This window comes from Lissotriton vulgaris, chromosome 7 (assembly GCF_964263255.1).
Source record: "Lissotriton vulgaris chromosome 7, aLisVul1.2, whole genome shotgun sequence".
In the NCBI taxonomy this organism is placed as follows: domain Eukaryota; kingdom Metazoa; phylum Chordata; class Amphibia; order Caudata; family Salamandridae; genus Lissotriton; species Lissotriton vulgaris.
The window spans coordinates 1405721518-1405745155 of record NC_141695.1 but is presented as its reverse complement, the minus strand read 5'-3'; the positions used below and the strand labels follow the sequence as shown (position 1 = coordinate 1405745155).

The following is a 23638-nucleotide window of genomic DNA, read 5'->3' as shown; positions in this document are numbered from 1 at the left end:
GTTGTTTAGGCCACAGGCCAATGGCCTTGTAGAAAGGATCAATAGACTGTTGATGGAGAACATACAGTTGTCATTGGCGAATGGTTTGATGTGGTCTGAGGAGCTTAAGAAAATGATCTGGTCCTACAGGATTACTCCTCATTCAGTCACCGGTATTTCTCCATTTGTCTCTCTAAAGGGACGTGAGCCTGGTTTGAAGGAGGTTCCGGGTTGGCTCAAAAACAAGGAATGTGTGTGGGTTGATCGATCAAGCGTGAAAGATTGTGTTGTCAACAGGCAGCGTGATTCTACACATTCATACAATCTCAGGATGAGGGTGAAAGATCCTTGTATATGTGTTGGTGATTGGGTTGTCACAAAGAAATGTGGCTTTGTAGCTAAAGGAGAGAGTAAATATTCTCAACCCAAACGAGTAAAGGTTGTGAAGAAAAATGTTCTAATTTTAGATGATGGTTCCGCTTGGAGCTGTGGGAATGTTGCAAAGTGTAATGCTCCTTAAATTTCTTATTTATTCCTGTATGCTTTGTTTCTTCTCTTTAGATATTTCATTTGTACTTTTTTCCTCTGATATTGTAATGGGGGGAGATGTGTTGGGATCTATGCTTATGTGTGGGATCTATGGCTTGTTGGAATTGTGGGGATGTTGCTAGGAGGTTAGAATGTTATGATGTGAATAGCAGACAGTACTGAGAAAGCTGTGGAAGGAGCTGGAGGTCTCTTTACTTCTGACCAATAAAGATTACTTCATCTACCAACCCTGGATTGAGGATATTTTCTTTACATTGTTGCTATGGGTCCGGGAAGGCCACGCCACGAGGCCGGGTCTAACACTCCCCCTCCCCCTCCACCTCACACCCCATCACCCCCCCTCACCCCCTCACCCCCCCTCACCCTCACACCCCCCTCACCCTCACACCCCCCTCACCCTCACACCCCCCCTCACCCTCACCCTCACCCTCACACCCCCCTCACCCTCACATCCCCCTCACCCTCACACCCCCCTCACCCTCACACCCCCCTCACCCTCACACCCCCTCACCCCCCCCTCACCCCCCCCTCACCCTTACATCCCCCTCACCCTCACATCCCATCACACTCCCTCACAACCCCACACCCTCCCCTCACCCCCCCTCACCCTCACATCCCCTCACCCTCACATCCCATCACCCTCCCTCACAACCCCACACCCTCCCCCTAGCCCTCAGACCCCCTAGCCCTCAGACCCCCTAGCCCTCAGACCCCCTAGCCCTCAGACCCCCTAGCCCTCAGACCCCCTAGCCCTCAGACCCCCTAGCCCTCAGACCCCCTAGCCCTCAGACCCCCTAGCCCCACACCCCCTCACCCCCCTCTCACCCCCCTCACATACCCTCACACCCCCTCACAACCCCACACCCTCACATCCCCACACCCCCACCCCCTCACACACCCTCACCCTCACATCCCCCTCACCCTCACATCCCCCTCACCCTCACATCCCCCTCACCTTCACATCCCCCTCACCCTCACATCCCCCTCACTCTCACATCCCCCTCACTCTCACATCCCCCTCACTCTCACATCCCCCTCACTCTCACATCCCCCTCACCCTCACATCCCCTCACACCCCTCACAACCCCACACCCTCCCCCTCACAGAGCATAACACAACACAGCATAGCAAAACACAACACAGCATAGCAAAACACAACACAGCATAGCAAAACACAACACAGCATAGCAAAACACAACACAGCATAGCAAAACACAACACAGCATAGCAAAACACAACACAGCATAGCAAAACACAACACAGCATAGCAAAACACAACACAGCATAGCAAAACACAACACAGCATAGCAAAACACAACACAGCATAGCAAAACACAACACAACACAGCATAGCAAAACACAACACAACACAGCATAGCAAAACACAACACAACACAGCATAGCAAAACACAACACAACACAGCATAGCAAAACACAACACAACACAGCATAGCAAAACACAACAAAGCATAGCAAAACACAACAAAGCATAGCAAAACACAACAAAGCATAGCAAAACACAACAAAACATATCATAGCATACAGCATCACTCCGCACCACCACAGCATCACTCGGGGGCACCACAACATCACTGAACGCCACCGCATCACTCGTTCGCCACCCCAGCATCATTCGTTCGCCACCCCAGCATCATTCGTTCGCCACCCCAGCATCATTCGTTCGCCACCCCAGCATCACTCGTTCGCCACCCCAGCATCATTCGTTCGCCACCCCAGCATCATTCGTTCGCCACCCCAGCATCACTCGTTCGCCACCCCAGCATCACTCGTTCGCCACCCCAGCATCACTCGTTCGCCACCCCAGCATCACTCGTTCGCCACCCCAGCATCACTCGTTCGCCACCCCAGCATCACTCGTTCGCCACCCCAGCATCACTCATCACTCGTTCGCCACCCCAGCATCACTCGTTCGCCACCCCAGCATCACTCGTTCGCCACCCCAGCATCACTCATCACTCGTTCGCCACCCCAGCATCACTCGTTCGCCACCCCAGCATCACTCGTTCGCCACCCCAGCATCACTCGTTCGCCACCACAGCATCACTCGTTCGCCACCCCAGCATCACTCGTTCGCCACCACAGCATCACTCGTTCGCCACCACAGCATCACTCGTTCGCCACCACAGCATCACTCCGCACCACCATTCAACACCTGATTCAAATATGTTCTCTCAATGTTTCAAGCTTTATTACAAATGTAACAAAAAGATGTTAATATTTCACTTCTGTTCTTGGATTTTCGTCACAATAAAATACACTGAACATAATCTTCACAAAAGTTGTTTACAAAACTTTAAGCTATTGCCATTATAAATTACAATAACTTTTATTTAAGTATTAATTATTGAAAAAAAATTAAAAGCCACTGTTATTTGTAACACATATTGCATCACAAATGCTATAGGTGTCACATTTGCGAAAGTTATAACTATTGGCATTGGAAATGACAAAGCTAATAATTTCGCTATTTTCAAAAACAAAACCTAAATAAAAAATGTGTCATTTACAATACCAATAGCTCAAACTTTCCTAATGCGAGACCTAATGCATTGCAAATGCTTGATTTTCTTTTCCTCTTCTTCCTTTCCAAATATTAGCAATGGCAATCCATTTAATAGATGAGACCTATCTGCGTTGCGTATGCTTGTTATTCATTAGCTTGTGTAAGCTTCACTTCTCTTCTTGTGTGTGTCCTTCTCGTGGAACATGGATGCATTGGTTGTGTCCTTTCACTGCTCACTTCTGAATCACTACTTTTTCTTTTTCGAGTTAGTACTCCCAGCGAGTGCATGTGTTTCATCTGCCCCACAAGCATACTGCCCCCCCCTCCACCTCAGCCCCCCAGTGTTGTTTACCTTGAAATTTTCTTTGATCAATGACCACTTGCTATCTTAAACAACTAAGCCATATCCCTACACAACGGGTGGAATATCACCGCTTGTCTAAGTAAGTAAAGCACATTTGACAATTTTGGGTGACTTGGGGAGGAGGGGGGGGGATTTCCTCTGCATGAGTCCAAGGTTTCAACATGGCGGTGTATCCTGTCACTACTTTCAGTGCTTGGAGCGGTTTTTGAGCACTGGTCCTTGTGCTCGTGGTAAGCTTCCATCAGAGGGCAAAACATTGTTCCTCTGTAGTGGATAGCTGTTATGTCACCAGGGATTGCAGGCATATGGTGATGCAACAAAGAGGGCAGATTAGGGTTATTGACCTTGTACCAGCAGGCCCTGCTCCTCTAAAAGTGGCTGAATGCTAAGGACATCTCCCTGATTGCACAGCATCTGGCTGGATGTTTAAACACCAGTGCAGATGAGACTCGGCTGAAGTTGCCTAATGGATTGCGAATGACCGTTAAACTTGGAAGTGGCACAGGGCATCTTCGGCTTAAGGTAGCATACTTGCTTGACCTATTTGCCACCGCAGAGAATGTACACTGTCAAAAGGTTACGTGATGCTGTTCCAAGATGAGTCTCCCTCAGGGATGCCTTCCGTCTGCATTGGAGATCGGTACTCATTTTATGTAATTCTGGCCCTATCTCTCCTGCCATGGGTGCTTGAAAAGATTATGAATGACTGGGCCCAAGTTATTCCAGTGGCTCCAGACTGGGCGAGGAGAAGTGTGGTACCCAAAACTCCTGGCCATGAGCACAAGTCCTTTGATCTGGCTGCCCCTTTTGAAGGACCTACAGATGCATGGCACCTTCACGAGTGGAAGTTGAACAGCTACAAATGATGGCTGCTAACCTTTCACCCGAAGTGGTTGGTGTTATCTTGACAGCACGGCATAATTCCACCAAGACTATATGCCAAATGTTGCGAGAACTTTGTTGTTTAGTGTTCCTTCCATGATATCTGACCCTTAAATGTAAAATTGCCTGATGTTCTCATGTTCTCTTTTTCTTTAGCTCAGCAAGGCCTTGCTGTGGCAAAATTTAAGGATTACCTTTCAGACTAATGTTTGCCAAATCCGCCATCCTTCTTCAAATCACTGGTTATGATATGTTTTTAAAAGGGGCTGAAGCATATGTTCCCTCCGACACTGTCATGCGGGGTGGGATCTTGATGTGATCTTTTCTAACCAATTCAGTTGCCCACCCTGTCTGCTCACTATCAAGATGGAATTCTTTTTGCCATAACATAGGTGAGACAAGTCGTCAAACTGACCGATATCTGTGGTACAGCCATGCCCCTAATTTTTCTCAGACAAGCTTGTTCTTCGTACAAAGATGACATTTCTGCCAAAGGTAATAACACACTTCCAAATACAGCATTGCATCAGCATGCCAACCTTCTATACACCTCTGCATTACTCCAGTGAGGGAGTGTGGCCACACCATTTGAACCCTGTTAGTCCATGAGCTTCTATAGCGACTAGACCGCAGACCTACAAAATGACCACCTTTTAATCTGTTTCTTTGGAGCAAAAAACAGAGGGCAAAGCAATGCAAAAGAGAACCATCTCCTGATGGATTGTATTATGCATCAAGATTTACTATGAGCTATCTGTAAAGCATCCCCAAGAAGGCTTACACACTAATTTCACCACATATACAGCTGCTACCTCTGTGCTGGAGCACTGCGTGTCAGTTGTGGACCTCTGTCTGGTTGCTATGCGGTGTGTCCAACCACACGTTCACAAAGCATGATTGCCTGGACAGCCAGGTATGGCGGAATGGGCATTTCTCCCTTTCTGTCCTGCACAATTTCCTGAGCCATTCCACAAACTTACCACCCTGGGAGGTGGTAATGCTTTGGTATATCAATTCACAATGTGAGGAGTCTGGTTAGAAGTCTATATCTGAAGAAAAAGTTACTTACCTTTTTGGTAATGCTTTTTCTGATAGAGACTCTAACCACGAATTCCTCACATGCGCGCTCTCCTCCACATTCTGAGAAACAATCTCATTTAGTCCATTTAGAGGATGCCAAGTGTGAAAGTCGATTTAGAAAAGGGGGTGGTGATGAACAGAGTGTCTGAGTTAAACAGACCACTCTTACCCAGTCCAAAGATCAGGGCTTGATCCATCACCGTTATTTATCTCACTGCCCCATCCCAGCTCAGAACCTGGCTATATGCAAATCAGTCTGTCCCTGGCCCAGTGCATCATGGGAACAGGGCAGACTAAACTACCAAGCCAATTCTTCACCAGAAAGGAGACAAGCTACCGGAGACCGGTTTCTGGCATTTCAGCCTTCTTCGGCCCGGCTTGCTTGAATCCTGATGGAGCAGTGAGAAAGGGACTCATGTCTGAGTATACCCTGCCACACCTATAGTGGCCAAAAACGATTTAGAAAAGGGGGTGGTGATGAACAGAGTGTCTGAGTTAAACAGACCACTCTTACCCAGTCCAAAGATCAGGGCTTGATCCATCACCGTTATTTATCTCACTGCCCCATCCCAGCTCAGAACCTAGCTATATGCAAATCAGTCTGCACACCTCTATACTCTGATATTAGTAGCACTACATCTGTTGTCTTGGACAGACAGCAGAAAAAACTGATCACCGCTCGTAGAAGCTGCACATATGTGGAGATCCTGACTTCACATTTATGGCAGGACGGATATGTGCTGCACACACCAACTACTGAAGCATGAGGGAATTGCTAGAAAGTTTCCGGATCGAGTCTGGCGCCTGGGGAGATTCACAAGGGGAATAATCTGTGGTTAGATTGTGCACCATATACGAATGTAAATGTACAGGAATTTATATCGCGCAAATCACCGAGCGGTTTCTGAGCGCTTGCTTAGGGAACCCGTCCTGCTATTCCCCTGTGAGATAACCCCGGCAGGGTATCCGCAAGGTGAAAGCCAGGCATCCCGCCGCGAGGGGCCGTTGTGGAGATTAAGCAAGCTATTGCCCAGAGTCGCAGAGTGTGAACCCGTGAATAGAGTAGGCACCGGAGCGAGAATTGTCGAGTCCATGGACATTTTAGGACTCAAGACCCTGCCGAGCCGGGAATTGAACCCTGGTCCCGGGCTGACCTTTGCTTCCAGGTCTGCCTCCTCTAACCAGTGAGCCACACTTCTACGAAGCCAGCCTCCTACACTCTTATTTAAGTGAAGTACCTTGCATTAATCCAGACGTCCCTTATGGTGGTTTTAGTTGTCTTAGACAACCATAGAAAGTAACCCTGGGCGTAGTGGGGCTACGGGAAGCTGCGCAAAGTGGGCGAGAAACTACGCCCACCTACGCACTTCGCGTAGCCCCACTACGCGCCGCCTGCCCTCCTCACCTCCATACCTAATTTTTGAAAATATTGAAATAAAAGTAAATAAAAAGGCACTTATCTTGTCCGCTGCGTCCCGGGGCTCCCTCTGCTCGTTCGCGCCGCCGCCATCTTGGATACCAATGCGCATGCGCGGCTGCCCGCGCATGATCATTTCTCGCCAGAAATGCGCATGCGCGGGCTGCCGCGCATGCGCATTGGTATCCAAGACGGCGGCGCGAACGAGCAGAGGGAGCCCCGGGACGCAGCGCACAAGGTAAGTGCCTTTTTATTTACTTTTATTTCAATATTTTCAAAAATTAGGTATGGAGGGGAGGGCGGGAGGGAGGCACTTGGCAGGCAACTTAGCTACGCAGACAGGGTGGGCGTAGTGTTGCCTGCTACGGCTACTTTGCAAAGGGCGAAGTAGGCAACAAGTCCTTCGCCCAGGGTTAATAGAAAGCAATCTAAGTGGTAGCTGAGTAGAGCAGCCTTCAGGCTTAGTCCAGAATGAGTGTTAAGCAGTTTGTTTTACCAGATCTAATCCTGTAGTGTAGGTTAAACAAAAAGAACCACACAGTAGTTATACAAATTCATATTTATAACACAACACTCACTAACACATTGGTATATCCCTTACCCGGCGATATCAACAGAAATACACAAACCTTCCTCAATTGCAAGAGGTAAGTAAGCAAAATACACAGTGGTCTCCAGGGCAAGACTAAACCATATACTACGAAAGTGGATTTCAAACTGCGACCGAAGTCGGGACTTGGACCAGGAGTCTCAGAAGAGCAGGGGACACATGGAACCAGCCAAGATAAGTACCCAGGAACTCTACAGAGGCTGTGTGCAGAGTGGAAACCCAGCCTTCTACAAAATAGAAGTCAACGGTAAAGTTGCAATTTTGAAGAAGGACCCTTCACAGTGGACCCTTAAGAAATCCAGTGAAAGACAGAAGGTTGGAGAGTCTCCCCACCCGTGGATAACCCAGGAACAAGGATACCTACCTCAGGGAAGACTGGTGCGAAGTGACGTCAGAAACCGCCATAGACCACAATGGAGAACTTCAGTAAAGATACTGCCTGCGAAGACCGTGCAAGAGTCCAGTGGAATCCAAGGGTGGATTCTTGAAAAGAAGAATCTGCAAGCAGAGGAGACCTTCTATGCCACTCTGAGTTGACCAGGAGGCACTGAAGAACAATGCCCTCCTATGACAGAGATGCAGTAGTGATGATGGTGACCTTGTTGCTGCAGCTGTGAGGACAAGGCGACGCTGAGGAAGACTTTCACGAGCTGTCCCATGTTGGAAGTCGAGAACCATGACGTTGGTGTCCGGCGGGAGCACCAACAATCCTTTGCAGCAGCAACAGACGTGGAAAACGATGAAGGAGCAACGTTGGGACCAGCAGTGACTCACCAAGTGCTGGAGAGTTGGAGCAGGCTCCGAGCAAACAGGGGAGCCCACTAAAGGAGGAGAAGACTCTCAAGAGGACCCACAGGCCGAAGGCACAGGAGTTGCAAAAGGACCTCGAGCAGCTCACCAAAGAAGAGGGCCCACAATGCAGTGGACGCAGTGAGGACGCTGATCTGGGCAGGAGGAGATGCTGGAGGCTGGAGCCTCTTGTGCCCGAAGATTTCGGGAGTGCTGAGCCAACTACCCTGGCAACGGCATGTCGACACAGTGCACAGGGTTCGGTCCCAGCGGATCTGACAAAAATGCAGAGAAGACCGGTCAGGCTTCAAGGGAATTGCCAAACCACCACCTGTGTTGCTGAGCCTTTTGAAGTCCGTGGGATGTCAGGAGCAGCAGAACTGTCCTCTTTATTGCGATACCTGCAGATGCAGGGGAGTGACTCCTTCAGTCCAAGGGAGATTACTTCGGGTGACCTTGATACCCACAGGTCTGTTGAAGATCCTGGAAGAAACACAGATGAAGAAGACTTTCAGAACAGCAAGACCAGGTGCAGCAGGAGTCTTCCTTGATGCAGTCTCTTTTCCAGGCAAAGTCCAAGTGTTCAGGCGATCGAAGAGTGCGTAGTTTCAGGCTTGAGTCTTGTCCCACAGCGAATCTGAGGACCCACCCTCAGGTAATTCCTTTTATACCATAAGAAAGGGGATATGACAATTCAGGGGCCCCCTCCCAGAGGGGCTGTTCTGAGGGGAGGATACTTCCATGTCCTTTATCCAGCTTCACACCACAGAGAGGAGCCAAGGGCTCCCAGAGCTGGTTCAAACTGGAGTATGCAAATAGGGCACCAAATGTGCCCTTCAAAGCAGTCTGGTGGCACTGGCAAGCACCCCCACCTCAGCCCAATAGAGTAAGTCCTGTCTGGTAGGTGGCCACACCTTCCAGTGACAGGAAACCTGTTGTTCTACCTTCCCCTGCTCAGCAGCAGGAGAGCAGAATTGTCTGTGGTCGGCAGCAGCACTAGCTTGCTGGCAGACCCTGGAAGGCTGTTAACTGGAGTGCTGGTGGCTTCCCAGAGGAGCCTCCCCAGTGCAAGGACTCCTACCTCCAACACTGGTAACAATGTTTGGGTATGATTCCAACATGTTTGATACTATAATTCTCTGACTAGGTTCGGCAAAGCCTCTATAGAGTTAGACACCACATAATGACGCATAGTCACTATATGCATCAAAATGACTGACCGCATTTACAAAGCCTGGAGAATATACTCCATGGTTTGTAGGAGATGTCCTCATGCAGGATCACCCTCACACTTTTAACCCAGCACCCTGCCTTCAGGATTGAAAGGCCTATCTTAGGGGTGACTTATAGATTTTAAATGTAGTGATCTCCTATATAAGGAAACCTATATCTGTTGTAAGTGGCACTAGCGCCAGCTTACACAGACTGCAATGGCAGGCCTTTAGTCACACTTTAATTGGTCTCTTCTGGGTGACATAATACATGCTGCAGCCCGTGGGCGATCCCTGGTGTACCTATGCCCTGGGTTCCATTATTACCATATACTAAGGACTTACAGGGGGTACACCAGTAACCAATTGTGGAAATACAGAGGTACTTACGAAGTCAGACTCATGGAGGGAGCGCAGTAACTGGGGTCCTGATTACTCGGATCCCAGTCAGACTAGTCAAAAACATACAGACACAAGCAAAAAGTTGGGGTAAACATGAAAGCAGATCCTACTTTTCTACACATGGTCTCTACCCGAAAAGGTGTTGCAGAAGGTAAGTAATTTTTTCTTCCGTTCAACAAACTAAACCCACAACAGTGTTCCACACTTCAATTGAGAACTTTCTGCTTAGAGGAAGAAGCCCCTTCCTTATACCAGGAGAGCGTACACCCTCAGGAATTACCTCACTCACTTCCCTTGCTTAAAGAGTGACCTCCACCTAGGAGGCTGAGGAAGCCCCAATTTTGAGACTGTGAGAGCAAGCTTAGTTAAGAGAGCCACCCAAGTTTCCTAAGGACCTAGTCTTTCTCTCTACCACAAAAGCAAGTTCAGAGAATGAATGTGCGCTCCTGCCTCTGTAGAGGGGGAGAGATGCCCTCAGAAAGAGTGACCAGACAGAGAGCAAGAGCAATCCCCCTCCACTCACTCCTTTTTAGAATTACAGGCTCCTCCCCTTCTTTTTTCTCTCACTCCTTTATCCTGTCTCCTTTAAGCTCTATTCCCCCTTTATATATTTGTTTTCTTATTTGAAAGATGGAATCTCCAGAGAGCTAGAAAGTACCCTCTTGTATGGAGACTTTTAAATTTAGTACCTGTTATCAGAGAGCAGGGGCCTTCAAACTGTTCCCATAGAGCAGGGGTCTTCAAACTGTGGGGTCAAACCCCCAGGGGGGCTGTGGAGTGATACAAAGGGGGTCGCACATTCCCAATCACACTTCTGCCCAGGCTCATAGCCTACAAGGGCTTCAGCCCCCCTCCTCCCCGTCGTGTGCCTCAGCCCGGGCTGCTGCAGTGCAGCTCGAGCTGCTGTGTGCCCGGCTAGGCAGTGTCTGGAGTCTTATCTCCGGCACGCCCAAGTTTTTCACAGGTCTTTGAAGACCATTTGCATTTTTATATGCCTTTGTAAACTAGTTACAGAGGCTTAGTATTTTTATGGTTCCAGTACCCCCTGGGCCCCCACCCTGCCTATTCCTTACATTTGTATTTTACATTTACTGCTGTAGTATGAAAATGCATTTCATGAAAAGGTAGGGTTTCCTAAAGAAAAATGCCTGCCGTGTGTTTAAAGAGCCTGCAAAGACCTCTTCTAGACACTAAATATAGTTATAAATTAAAAATGATGAATTCATTCATTATGTGACTTTTCTGTCTGCTCAAATTAGGCACTGGTGCGGAGGTAACACGTGAGAGGGACGTTGGTTCAAGAAGATGTGGAAGAACAAAGGGGAGATGTGAAAGATTAATGGGGAACTGGAGAGATACAAATAGACAAAAATTTGAACAGAGATACTTGAGATGAATGAGAAGTGCTGAGGGGCACAGGAGGTGACCGACCAGAGAGGCTATGAGATAAATGCGAGAGACTGATGGAGATGAGGGCAGTGAAAAGACCGAATGGCAAGAGGTGATTAAAGGTGAAGTGAGAGGTTGAATGGGGAGAGTTCAGAAGTTGTAAAAAGAGGTGAAAGAAAATGGGCTGCAAAGTGAGAGAGGGATCTGGGGTTGGGAGAGGAGAGCGGTATGGAAGGGAGTGGGTGAGAGGAAAGCTTCATGGGTAAACTGCTTAACTCTGCACACAACCGCCAGGGTTTTAAGGGACCCCTACTGCTTCCGGCCAGGTGAGCTTCTAATGTGGCAGCACGTATTCCTGTGGAGTGGAAGGTCCTTCACAAAGGTTGATTAAACATCTTTCTGATGTTACTTGCTGTATTTTGGTTAAAAACTGGTACTGATTAAATCTTTTCTCAGTATTACTGTGTGTATATTTTTTTTCTCGAAATAATGAAGCAATGCTATCCCAAAATATGCGGCATCACATAACATTATTTACATTTTCTTCTCACACAATTCAGTCTTGCCCGTTGCGTAATTTGGTCCTCAATTCCAGTAGCCCTGCCTACAGGTTTAGAAATTTTTGTCAGGAGGGGGTCCTTACGCCTGAAAATGTTGACAGAGGTGTTTCTGCATCCAAACGTTAGGCCTCTGCCATAGAAAGTGGAGACCCCTGGTAAAAGAATCTACAGAGAGGACACAGATACTCCTAAGACAAGCAGTACCATGCATACTTTTTTATCCACCCCACATCCCAAGAAAATGAATATCCATAATAGAGAAGGTAGACTTCACTAGTTTGACACTGAGGCAACCTTCCCTTGAAAATTAATATATTGATTATTCAAGACAGTCACTGAGAATAAAAAGACAATGGGAGCTCTTACCTAGCAAGGAAGTAAATGCTGTAGACACAGTCTCACTCACAGCTCTACATTGTAAGTCTCTAACCGTTTAATGCACACCTATGTCTGTGCTCTGCCTTTTTGCTTGCTGGTCTTGAAAGTGAGGATGTCTCTAGTTTCTAGTCTTGCAAGGACTAAACATACTGCAGGGATAACCGAGCTGTAAAATGATGTAGAGCTACTCCAGTTTGCACCATACATCCTTGTTCTTAATCCTGGCCCAGAATCTTCAGTGTAGTCCAAGAATGCCAATGGCTCCTTCAAAATGTTGTCACTAGTACAGCATCCTATTCTTTGACTCATCACAGTGATGTCCTTTCCCTCATAGGTCTTATCACTGTGGCATCCAAGCTGGACCTGTCGCTCCTGGTGCCCCGCAAAAAGATCACTGTGATGCTGATGGGCAACCACTCCGCTGGCAAGAGCAGCTTCATTAACTGGTAAGCAGCTTCTTGTCCCTTGCTCCACATCCACTTTCCACCTTGAACGGGAATGCTTTCATAGTCTGTTTGGGGTAGGGGCAAGTTCCTGAACTAGGTTTGAGTAGTCATTTAGCCACTTCTTTATAACTATAAGCTCAAGTAGTCGCATCATTCCCATGGACCATATAGGGGGTAAAGTTTGGGAGCTAGTGTTGTGGATTCTGTCCCTTTAGGAGAGAGTCTATGTGTATAGTTGTTGAACTAGTCACAGCAAATAAAAGTTTAATATAAATAATATAGGGTTGTTTCTGAACTGAAACAGTTTACTCTGTTGATTAAGTATGAGTTCAATTTATGGTTATTTTTGGAGTATTGATGAAGAACAAATCACAGCCAGACTTGAGCACAAGTGTGTATGGTTGGATGCACTGTCACCACCATCATGCAGTTGCCAATAATATTTTTTAGGCTCAAGACTAGGAGCCTGATGAATGTATTTTGTCCAAAAAAGGAAGCAAATAGATTGAAGCAGGGAATGGCCAGTTGCACATATTCACATAATAGGTTCTTATATAAGTTAGTGAAATGTATAAATACTGACTGATGAATTGTCTTTTTTACGTTCTATGATTTTTTTTTTTAAATGCAAAATGGTAATCATTTTAACTTTATGTTCGCAGAATGATCGATGTAAATTGTTACAGTTTTTATTAACTATATAATAAACAAAGGTTCACTACAGTAATACAGTGTAAACACTACAAATGGACACCACACAAGTTTGGAAAAATAAGTAATCTTTACTAGACTTAACACAAGACCAAACAACAAAAATCCACAATACTGTAATAAAAATGACTTTAAAATGGTAGAAAATAGCTTTGTTCAATGTAGATGGTAAATGCCACACTTTACACTCAAAGTACCTGGAATGCATCACACAATGCAAGCAAAAGGGTCGCAGGAAGTTTGTGCGCCGTTCCTTATACTCAGGGGAGAGGATGTGTCTGTTCCTTACTGCAGTCCAGGGGAGGTGATGGGACGCTTCCTTACTGTGTAGGTAGTTGATGCGTCGTTTCCTACTGTGGCCTGGTGACGATGTGACAAGGTGGCGCCTCGATGCAATGTGACGATCCGGTGCGACAAAATGGCGTCTTTGATGCAATGCGACCATGTGGATGCTGTGCGTGCAAGCCCAACGGCCGTGAGGCGACTCGGTGAATTCTTGAGCCGCAACAGGCCCTGTGACATTCTTCGGTGATGCAACGTCAACCCCTCCAGCAGCGACACGCTACTCCAGTGGTGCGACGTGCTATGTCAGTGATGCGACGGCGAACAGCTAAGGCGGTGACACACTTCGGCGATGCTACGGCAACTGCTGCTGCGGCGGTGACACGCTTCTTCCTTGATGCGTTGCGCTTCCAGCTCCCAGCGACACACAGACCACAGAGGGCCCAAAACAACAGCAGGCACCCCTCTGCAGGCAGAATTCCCAGCAAAGAAATTCAGGGGGAGCTGTTGGTGAAGTCTTGGTGTCCCTGTGACTTCAGACAGGAGGCACGCTCCGTTTCAAGCCCTTGGAGATCAAGATGATAAAGTACACAAAGTTCCTTTTCCCTTTTCTTGGTAATGAATAACCACTGCAGACCGACCCCAGACAGCACTGGGGCAGTCTCCTACTTCAGCTTCCTTGCTTTCTCTCCTTGACAAAGGTCCGTCTTGATTCCCAGAAGTGATCTAAAGTTCTGGGGTGTGACCCCCAATATTTATACTGCAAAATCCTTTGTTCTCTGAAGGCAGAGAGTGTCTGTGCCTAGTCAAAACCAGCTCTGTCCTTACTAGTGCAACTTCCTGGCAGCAGGTGGAGACAGCATTGTTTGAGAGCAGACCTGGCCCAGGTAGCTGAAATCTCCTCCCCCTACTCTCTATTCTACGAGGGCTCAGGACAGTGAGAGGAAATATCCTCCCTCTACTCTTTATTCAGTGCAGGTCCTATTCAGCCCAGCCCTGACCCATCAGACTGCTGGAGCCAAAGCCCTCTCCAGCCCCCTGTCACTCACAAACTAGACATGGAATACACAAACCTAGCAAAGGCATGCTGGATGGTTAGGCAAGAAAATACCTACTTTATAAAAGTGGTATTTTCAAACACAGATTGGAAAAAATCACCCAAGCGAAATATGTTTTTTAACATTCTGAGTTCAGACATACTAAACTTTATTTTTCTATCTTGTTCCCTGTGTTAGTTGTGATTATAATAAGATGTTCAAATCATACTGCCCATTCTGGCCTATAGGAACAGATAGTCTTGCAATAGTGAAAAACGAAATTGGCTGTAATTCACTATTAGGACATGCCATACACATCCGGGCATGTCCTACCTTTTACATACAATGCACTGTGCCTTTGGGCCTACCTTAGGGGTGACTAATATGTAGAAAAGGGAAGGTTTAGGGACTGGCAAGTAGGTGCACTTGCCAAGTCGACATGGCAGTTCCAAACTGCACACAGACTCTGCAATGGCAGGCCTGAGCCACACTTTATAAGCTGCTTCTGGGGGTGACACAGCCAGTGCTGCAAGCCCACCAGCAGCATTTGATTTACAGGCCCTGGGCACACATGGTACACTGTACTAGGGTCTGACAGGTAAATCAAATAAGCCAATCATGGAGTCACTAAGCCAATACAACAATTTACAATAGAGAGCACTTTCACTTTGGCACGGAGTAGCTGGGGCAACGTGCCCAAAGCATGTAGACCAGCAAAAACATAACAAAACATAGGAGGCAACAGTGAAAAAATGGAAGGGAGACCCACGCTAATGGTGCCAGGTCTAACAATAGACCACACCTTTTTATACATCAAATTATTCCCATCACTTAGACCCATCTCGTGCAGTGCCTTGAGAGTCTAACTCAGTCAAATGTTGTTACATGTCTCTCTCAGTTCCAAGGCATATATAATGGTATCCCTTAGAATATGTCTGGAATGTTGCCTTTTGAATACCTGAAAATTTTGTATAATGATCAGTTAGCCTCACCTCATACTCCTCCTGCTCCCAACTTGATCTGTGAACTCAGCTACTCACTTTTCAACATATATTTGGCCCGCCTGCCAACTTCATATAAACCCACAGACTCTGTATCATCTCTTACTCAGATCACAGACCGCTCATCCTCTTCCTCTCCGAAGACACCTCAACACCTAATTTCATTAACTTCATGTCCGAAATCGTAAAATGGATGAGAACCAAATGCTTGAAGCTCAACTGCTACAAAACAGAAGTGGTAATCTTCGGAAAGGACACCCATCTCTGGTTGCCTGGTAGCCCTCTGAACTAGGACCGATAACAGTTTGTCAAACTCCGCTATAAACCTAAGGATCATGATTAACAATCAAATCTGAATGTCCAGCAAGGTCGCCTCATTCTGTGGCAACACCATCAAAGTCGTCTGAAAATTATTCAGATGGCTCGCGTTCAAACTCAAAGAACCGTCACTGAAGCACTGGTCACCCTCAAACTGGATTTTAGAAACTCCCTCTGTCTGCATCCCCTCCCAAGATCCTCCAGATGATTCAGAACGCAACAGCCAGACTCCCTCTCAAACTCCACTCCCCACTCAAATATCCAAAGACCTCATAGATCTCCATTTTCAATAAAAGCATACCTAAAGCATGAAGTGGTAGCACGCTCTTTTGCAGTCAGCAGATTTTCCATTGAAATTGCCACAAAATGTCCCACTGACATCCAGTTTTACTGATGGAACTATTTGGTGTACAAACAATGTTCAGAAATTGAGTTTTTGCTAATATTTGTTATTTGCACATCACAAAGTGTTCTGATTTGTTTTGCTCCTATTTAGATCTTTTGTTTGCATCACACCTCTGAATTACCAAAAACAATGTGCTACTGTAATTCCTGATCTATTTTGAAATATTTGTACTATTAATTCACAAGCTGTTAAAATGTAGTATGCTAGAAAAAAACGGACATCTTCCAGCCTTTTGTTTAACGATTGTCAAATCAATTGATAAAAACCTCTAACTGTAATAAGAGAAAGAAAGGTGAACACCATGTTACAGGAGATCAGCAGTAATTAGTAAAAAGACAAACTGACATTTGACCTCTGTCCTTGAACAGACGGCAAATGTGTCTAGATAAACCAGATTTAAAGGAGTTTTAATTGTTCTTTCACTTTCTAAATGAACAGAACACCTGCTCCTTTCTAATTTAAGTTCACTCACCAGAATGGAGGAGTAGGTCCTCTAGATAGCTTGTCCATATAAAATCTGACTTGCCATAGTGAGTGGGTGAGGAGATTTTTCGAAGCCGGTTTTCCTACTTGGCTCCTAAAGCCAGGAACAGCCTCCCTTTCTACACATTAGAGCTGCCAGCTCGATCTTTGAATGCTGTTAGAAACAGAAAACCTGGTTCTCAATAGGGCCCCAGTCAGGGCAGTTCTGACCTTCTTAAGGCCCAAGATGCCCTATTGGGTGACCCGGCTCATCTTACAAGTACACATAACATAAGTCTGTGGAAGTCCATCTATGCTTTTAAAGATTGGATGTCCTCCTACTATGAAAATGCAACATTCCAAAACTGTTTTTTTCAATTTACTCATTTGGAGTCACTTCAGTCTAGACCTTCACATTGTAATGCTCCCACTTGTGCTCCCCTTCCATATTCCTTTACTAATCGATCCTCTTCCCCAAACACACTACAACAGTTACTCTTCGATTTCCAAGCTTATTTGGTTCTGACACGCTTTCAGTTGATTCTTTTGAGAAGATGCATGCCTTTGTCTTATTTTATTTTATTTTGAAAGTTTTATATAGCGCGAACAGGATCTTTGCAGATATCAGAGCGCTTTACACGGCTGGGAATGCCAGCAAGAGATTGGGGTTACACATAGGTAGTACAGCACATCAATAATACAAATATAACAGTTAAATGTGTGCATAGATAGTCAGTAGCATCAATAATACAGGTGAGATACATAGTCATATAGTTCGAACAGCGATTTAAATGTGTGCGTAGATAGTTAGTAGCAACAATAATTCAGGTGAAATACATAATCATAGAATTCGAACAAAGTAATACAGGTCGGAGTAGGGTCTTTCCAAATCCACGCTAATATGTCAAGTGTATTTGGCCATAAAAATAGCTTTTACATCTTTCTTAAAAAGTGTGAAGGAGGAGATGAGCCTGGTTTCAGGGGGGAGTGAGTTCCAGATCCTGGGTGCCATTCCTGAGAAAAAGCGTTTATAGGTTTTTACCTTCCGGAATCTTCGAGGTTTTAGCAGAAGATTGTCTGTGCCTCTAGTGATTCTAGAGCCTCCAGAGATTGACAGCTTCTGAGTGAGGTATCTGGGAGAGCTCAGGTGTAGAGCCTTGTGTGTCATGCAGGCGATTTTCATATGTATTCTGGCTTCAAAAGGCAGCCAGTCCAGTGTTTTCAGATCAGGGGTGATGTGCGAGTGTTTTTTTGATCCAGTGATGAGTCTGGCTGCAGCGTTTAGAGAGACTCTTAGGAGTGCAGTGCTGGTTAACGGGAGACCGCAAAGGGCGGTGCTGCCATATTCAATTCGAGGGATTACTAGAGCTTGTACTGCAGTTTGGAAGTCTTTGGCTGGTAGGAAGGGTTTAAGTTTCCTCAGTGTATTGATTTGGAAGTTCGCTCCCTTAGTAGCCTTGCTGATATGATGCTGCATGTTAAGGTTGGAGTCGAGGGTTATGCCTAAAGATTTCGCTGAGTCCACTATGATGGGTTGGACATTGAGTGCAGTTAACTGTTTAAGCCAGGTTTGCGTGATGGGGATCTTGGTGGGAGGTGTGATCAGCAGGAATTCTGTTTTCAGAGCATTGAGTTTGAGATGATTATCAGCAAGCCAGGATTGGGTGCTTCTGATCGTAGAGTTCAGTAGTAAAATGTCGTTGGGGGATTGTACTTTGAGATCTAGTTGGGTGTCATCTGCGTACATGTGAAAAAGTACATTGGATGCTTGGAGCAAGGTGGTGAAAGGTTCCATAACTAGGTTGAACAGGGTTGGTGATAGGGAAGATCCTTGTGGGACGCCTAACGACACAGGTATTGGAGAGGACATCCGGTTGTTAATCTTGAATTTCTGCGACCTGTTGTGTAAAAAGGAGGTGAACCACTTGATAACAGTCCCAGAAAGACCCATTCTTGTGCTCAAAAGATCGAGTAACTTCTCATGTTTGACAGTGTCGAATGCCGAAGAGAGATCAAGCAGGATGAGGAGGCAGGTATCACCTTGATCTAGAATTTGAAGGGCGTCGTCAATTATGTGCGTCATAGCTGTTTCAGTGCTGTGTCCTGCTCGGAAGCCTGATTGATGCGGGTTGAGGAGATCAAACAGGTCGATATGTTTAGTCAGTTGTAGTTGAGCGCATTTTTCCAATAATTTGGCGAGAGTGGGAATATTGGTAATGGGACGGTAGTTGTTTAAGTCGGATGGGCCGGCAGTAGGTTTCTTTAGCAAAGGTGTGACGTGTCCAACTTTGAGGGAGTCAGGGAAAGTTCCTTCTTGGAGCGAGCTGTTGATGATTTTAGTCCAGAGGGGAAGGAGCAGTGGGATGAAATCTTTGACAGCGTTAGCAGGGAGGGGATCCGAGAGGTGATTGGAAGGTTTCAAGGTGTTGAGCAGTTTGCCTATTTCTTCTTCGGAGTAGGTTTCAAAGGTTGACCAAGTTGCATTGTTTTTAGGTTCGGTGGTTGTTATGCAATTGAGAGTGCTGTGGAGTCTTGCGTCCGCGCGGAGATCATTCTTTATGTTGTCAGTTTTTTGGGTAAAGAAAGTGGCGAAGTCTTCACATGAGGGTGCTTCGTGCAAGGTACTGAGAGGTTGGGGTTGTTCTTTGGCTTGTGTTCTGATTAACTCAAACAGTTTTCTAGGGCGATTTATTTTTTGCTTGGTCAAGCTGGAGGCTGAAGAAGTTTGCTTTCGAGCGCTTTATTTTCCTGAAGTAGGCGTTTCTCTTTTTCTTCAGGGTTTTCAGGTGTAGTGCAGAGGGAGCTGTCCTCCAGGTGTGCTCTGCCAGTCTCATGGCTCGTCTATCTTCATTGGGACTCCCGTCGTACCATGGTTTGGAGATTTTAGCGGGGACTCTTTTTAGCTGCATGGGAGCAGCCTCATTAATTATTGAGGTCACTGCGCTAAGATAGTGGTCAGTCAGGGATTGGACATCTGTAACTCCAGTAGGGGGGAGTAGGAGGTCGCGACTGTTCTGAGGTAAGGATAATGGGTTGAGTCTTTTCAGGTCTCTTTTCCAGACTTTAGGTCTGGTGGGTTGAACAGAGTTGAGTTTGACTTTTTCATTGATGTGAAATGTAACAATATGATGGTCTGACCAGTCACAGGGTTGAATAGCCTCAAGTTGAGTAGCGCCGTCTTTGGCGATGATAAGGTCGAGGATAGAGCCTTTTCTCGTGGGTCGGGCTGTTGCATAATTGTGTGAGGTCCAGGGCGCTGAGGAAGCTTTTAAGACTATTTACCACCGCATCGTTAAGATCGTTCCAATGGAGGTTGAAGTCGCCCAGGTATATTTGGGTGAGCTGTCGTCCTGCGTTGGTTGAAATCAGGTCCATCATTTGCTGGGCGAAGAGGAGGTGGTCTCTGGGAGGGTGGTAAATGCTATGGAGAGAGCATATCGGTTTGCCATCACTGATGATATCGAGGCAGATGTATTCGTAGGAAGTTGGAGAGGATAGGGACGGCACGTGGACTTTCAGAACAGAAAGGCTGTTCCTGTATATGCATGCGATTCCGCCACCTATCTTGCCAGACCTGTCAAGCCTAATGATGTGGTAGTTAGGGGGGACCAGAATGTCCATTATTGGTGTAGAGGATTCGGTTAACCAGGTTTCAGTCAGGATGATTAGGTCAAGGTCCAATCTAAGGATGAGATCAGCGATGGCGGCGGAGTGTTTAGAAGCCGATCTGCAGTTTATGAGAGTGCATTTGAGACGGGGTGTGTCTGGAGAGGAAGAGGGTGCTAGAGAGAGGGGGACTTTTCTAAGGTTATTTGGGACGGATATTCTGTTGTTAAGAGTGGAGGATCTACGGGGGTTTGAGTGTATTGCGGGGATGGGGAGGTGCGGGGCAGCTGTGAGGTTTAGGGGAGCTTGGTCGTAGGAGCGGAGGAGGGAGAGAGTGTCGAGGTCCGAGTGGGGGTTGCATGTACGAAGGGGGCGGTTGTTGTGATTGTGGGTGGGGATCGCGGTCCAGTGAGTGTGGCGGTTGTGCTTGTTGCGATTGTGGGCATGGATCGCGGTCCGGTGAGTGGGACATGGCTTAGGAGCGTCGTCGGGACGGGAGGGGAGCAGGTTGAGAGGGGAGGTGGTCTTTGAGTTGTAGGAGGAAGGACATAATCTTGTCTAGCGTGGGGTGAGGATTAGTGCTGGGGGTGGAAGTCATGGTTGGGTGGCTGACCTGGGACTTAGCGTGCGGGTCGGGGGGAGGGTTAGTGTTCATGCAGGGCTCCGTGTTGTCGTCGTGCGGGTTGGTGTTAGGGAGAGAGGGTAAGGGGGCGATGGGAGTGGATGAAGTATGGAGGAGATTGGAGGCGTGGAGGCGGGGATTCATGGCAGGCGGAGAGAGCGGGGTGGAAGTGGAGTGTATGATGGTGGTGAAAGGGGAGCCTGAAGGGAAGTGAGGGCTGAGTGTGAGGGGGGAGTTGAGGTTGGAGATGGTCCTGTCGTGGGGCGGGGGAGTTACGATAGTAGATGTGGTGTGCTCTGTATGGTTAGTTAGCGTGTGGAAGTGGGGGCTGAGAGAGGGGGGGGACAGGGTGTGGGATTTGTCGCTATGTGTGTCGATCTGGTGCTGAACTAGGTTAGAGGGGTTGTGGGCGGGGTCTATGATGTCAGGGGGGAGAGGATGGGTGGGAGTATTATGAGTGGGTGTCACCGGGGTGGGAGTGTGGGGTCGGCTGATGTGTGATGGGAGGTTATTTATGTCTGTGATTGTGGGGTGGTTGCAGCAGGTGGGTGAGTGACTGTTGTGTTGGGGGAGGAGGTGAGGTGTATGTCGTTCTGGTGCTGAGCTAGGTAAGAAGAGTTGTCGGTGGGGGCTGTGAGGTCTAGGGTGATAATACTGGAGGGGATGTGAGTGGGGGTCCGATGGTTGGAGAGGTTCTCTTTGAAAGTGGGGAACAGGTTGTCTAGTAGTTCCAGGTTCCTGTCTGTGGATTGAATTAGGACAATCCCGTTATTGTAGATAGTAATAGTGGTTCTGCCTAGGAAGAGTTGGGAAGGTGTGATGGAGAGAGTTAAGCAGTGAGCGGATTTCCTGGTGGTGGAGACAGTGAGTAGTGTGAGGAACATTGTTCTCCATTGAGCTCTGCGAGAGGTGTGGAAGATGATATCGATGTTAAGGGATCCATTGACTGGTGAGAAGTAGGTGTCGACAAAGGGGATTTCAGGGTGAGACCTCAGGAAGTTGTGTTTAAAGCGTTTAGCGGCTTTTTTGGTGAGTGCGGATGGGTAGTTGATTTTAAATGTGTGCTTGCCGATGGGCTCCATGCTGGGATGGCGGTATATGTGTAGGTGAGTGTGGCGGTAAGGTGGGTGTGGGAGGGTAGATGATAGTGCGACACGTGCGCAAAGAACAATGCAGACAGTAGGTTACATGGTACACCAGTGACCTTAGTGAGTAACAAAAATAGCTAACATATAGGGGTAGCAATCCGAGTAAAGCACTATGCCGACAGTAAATTACGTGGTACACAAATGCCACTAGTGAGTAACAAGATAGTCAAAATAATCAAGATAAAGAGGTAGCAGCCTGTGCCAGCCAAAAATAAACAGTGTGAATGGGTGTAGCTTACACAGTGTACACTAATGAATGAAGAAATATGAGGTAGCGGACTGTACAGCTTAAATAATGTAGCGAAATATACAAGAATATAAAAATATGAATGGTGTCAAACGGTGCATATCGAGCAATATTAATACTAGTTATTCACCAGAACAATTTGAGGTAGTGCTCGGTACATTGACAGTGAAGAAAAGTGAGAAATGTGCAAGTTTACAAAAACGAAAATGTACACAATACAGTATATGAGTCAAAAATCTGAATCAAAGAATCGAAGGTGACATTAGTTAGTAAACGAACATAAATGGGGTAGCACTCTGAGCGTTATTATGTTCAGAATATAGGTAGAATTATAATACTGCAATAATAGGCAGAGAGATCCTCATTTCAAAATCTGGCAATCTCCTTAATGTAGGTAGAGTGCGATCCTCTTCCAGGGCTCCATCTACCAAGTCTGGTATTCTCTTCGGGCACATATGATACTCAAGCTCATATCTCCTGTTTATTGTCATTTCCAGTGGCTCCTCCTGCAATACAGAATTCCATAGCATCTCTGCTCAAGTACCTGAAAAGCATTTGTCTAATCCTCTTTGGTATTTGTCATAAAAGATCCATTTTACTGGAAACCTTAGACTAGAGTCTGCAGCAGAAACTGTTCCTATCCACGTTCTCATTAAAACTGTGGTTGCTGCAAAAATGCGCATGTTGACCTTTTTTTTTTTTTTTTCTTTTTTTTTTTTTTTTACTGTCTGGCCATTGTTTATTGTACAAGGCAATAAAGGTGGTGTGGAGTGCAAAAAACGATGGATTTAGGCCCAGATGATTGTACTGGGTTGAATGTAAGACATTGATCTACATTCTGTCCATCAAATTGTTTTTTGTAATTTTCTCCCTCAGTGTACTGGGGTAGCCCAGCCGTGGGTCCCAGAGCCTCCACACCACTGGAGTCAAGCTAGCCGGGCTGATGAGAGGTGTTACCTCGAAACCGGTCCGGTCCTCGGATGCTTGATTCCGGTCTGGGGAAGATATGGCTGTTGTAGTTCGGACTGGACTGTTCCCATGGGGCACAGGGTCAGAGCTGATTTGCATAATGCCAGTATCTAACCCAGGGTGGTGTGGAGTGCAAAAAACGATGGATTTAGGCCCAGATCATTGTACTGGGTTGAATGTAAGACATTGATCTACATTCTGTCCATCAAATTGTTTTTTGTAATTTTCTCCCTCAGTGTACTGGGGTAG

At 46.7% G+C, this 23638-nt stretch overlaps 1 protein-coding gene across 1 annotated transcript in view; it reads left to right on the top strand.

Annotated features, from left to right (window-relative positions):
* Positions 1-23638, top strand: part of LOC147705732 (uncharacterized) — a 338142-nt gene that overhangs the window by 29766 nt on the left and 284738 nt on the right. The window contains exon 2 of the mRNA XM_086932177.1: positions 12469-12580. Within this exon, the coding sequence (XP_086788303.1) occupies positions 12469-12580 (112 nt within the window). The remainder of the gene's footprint in view (positions 1-12468; positions 12581-23638) is intronic.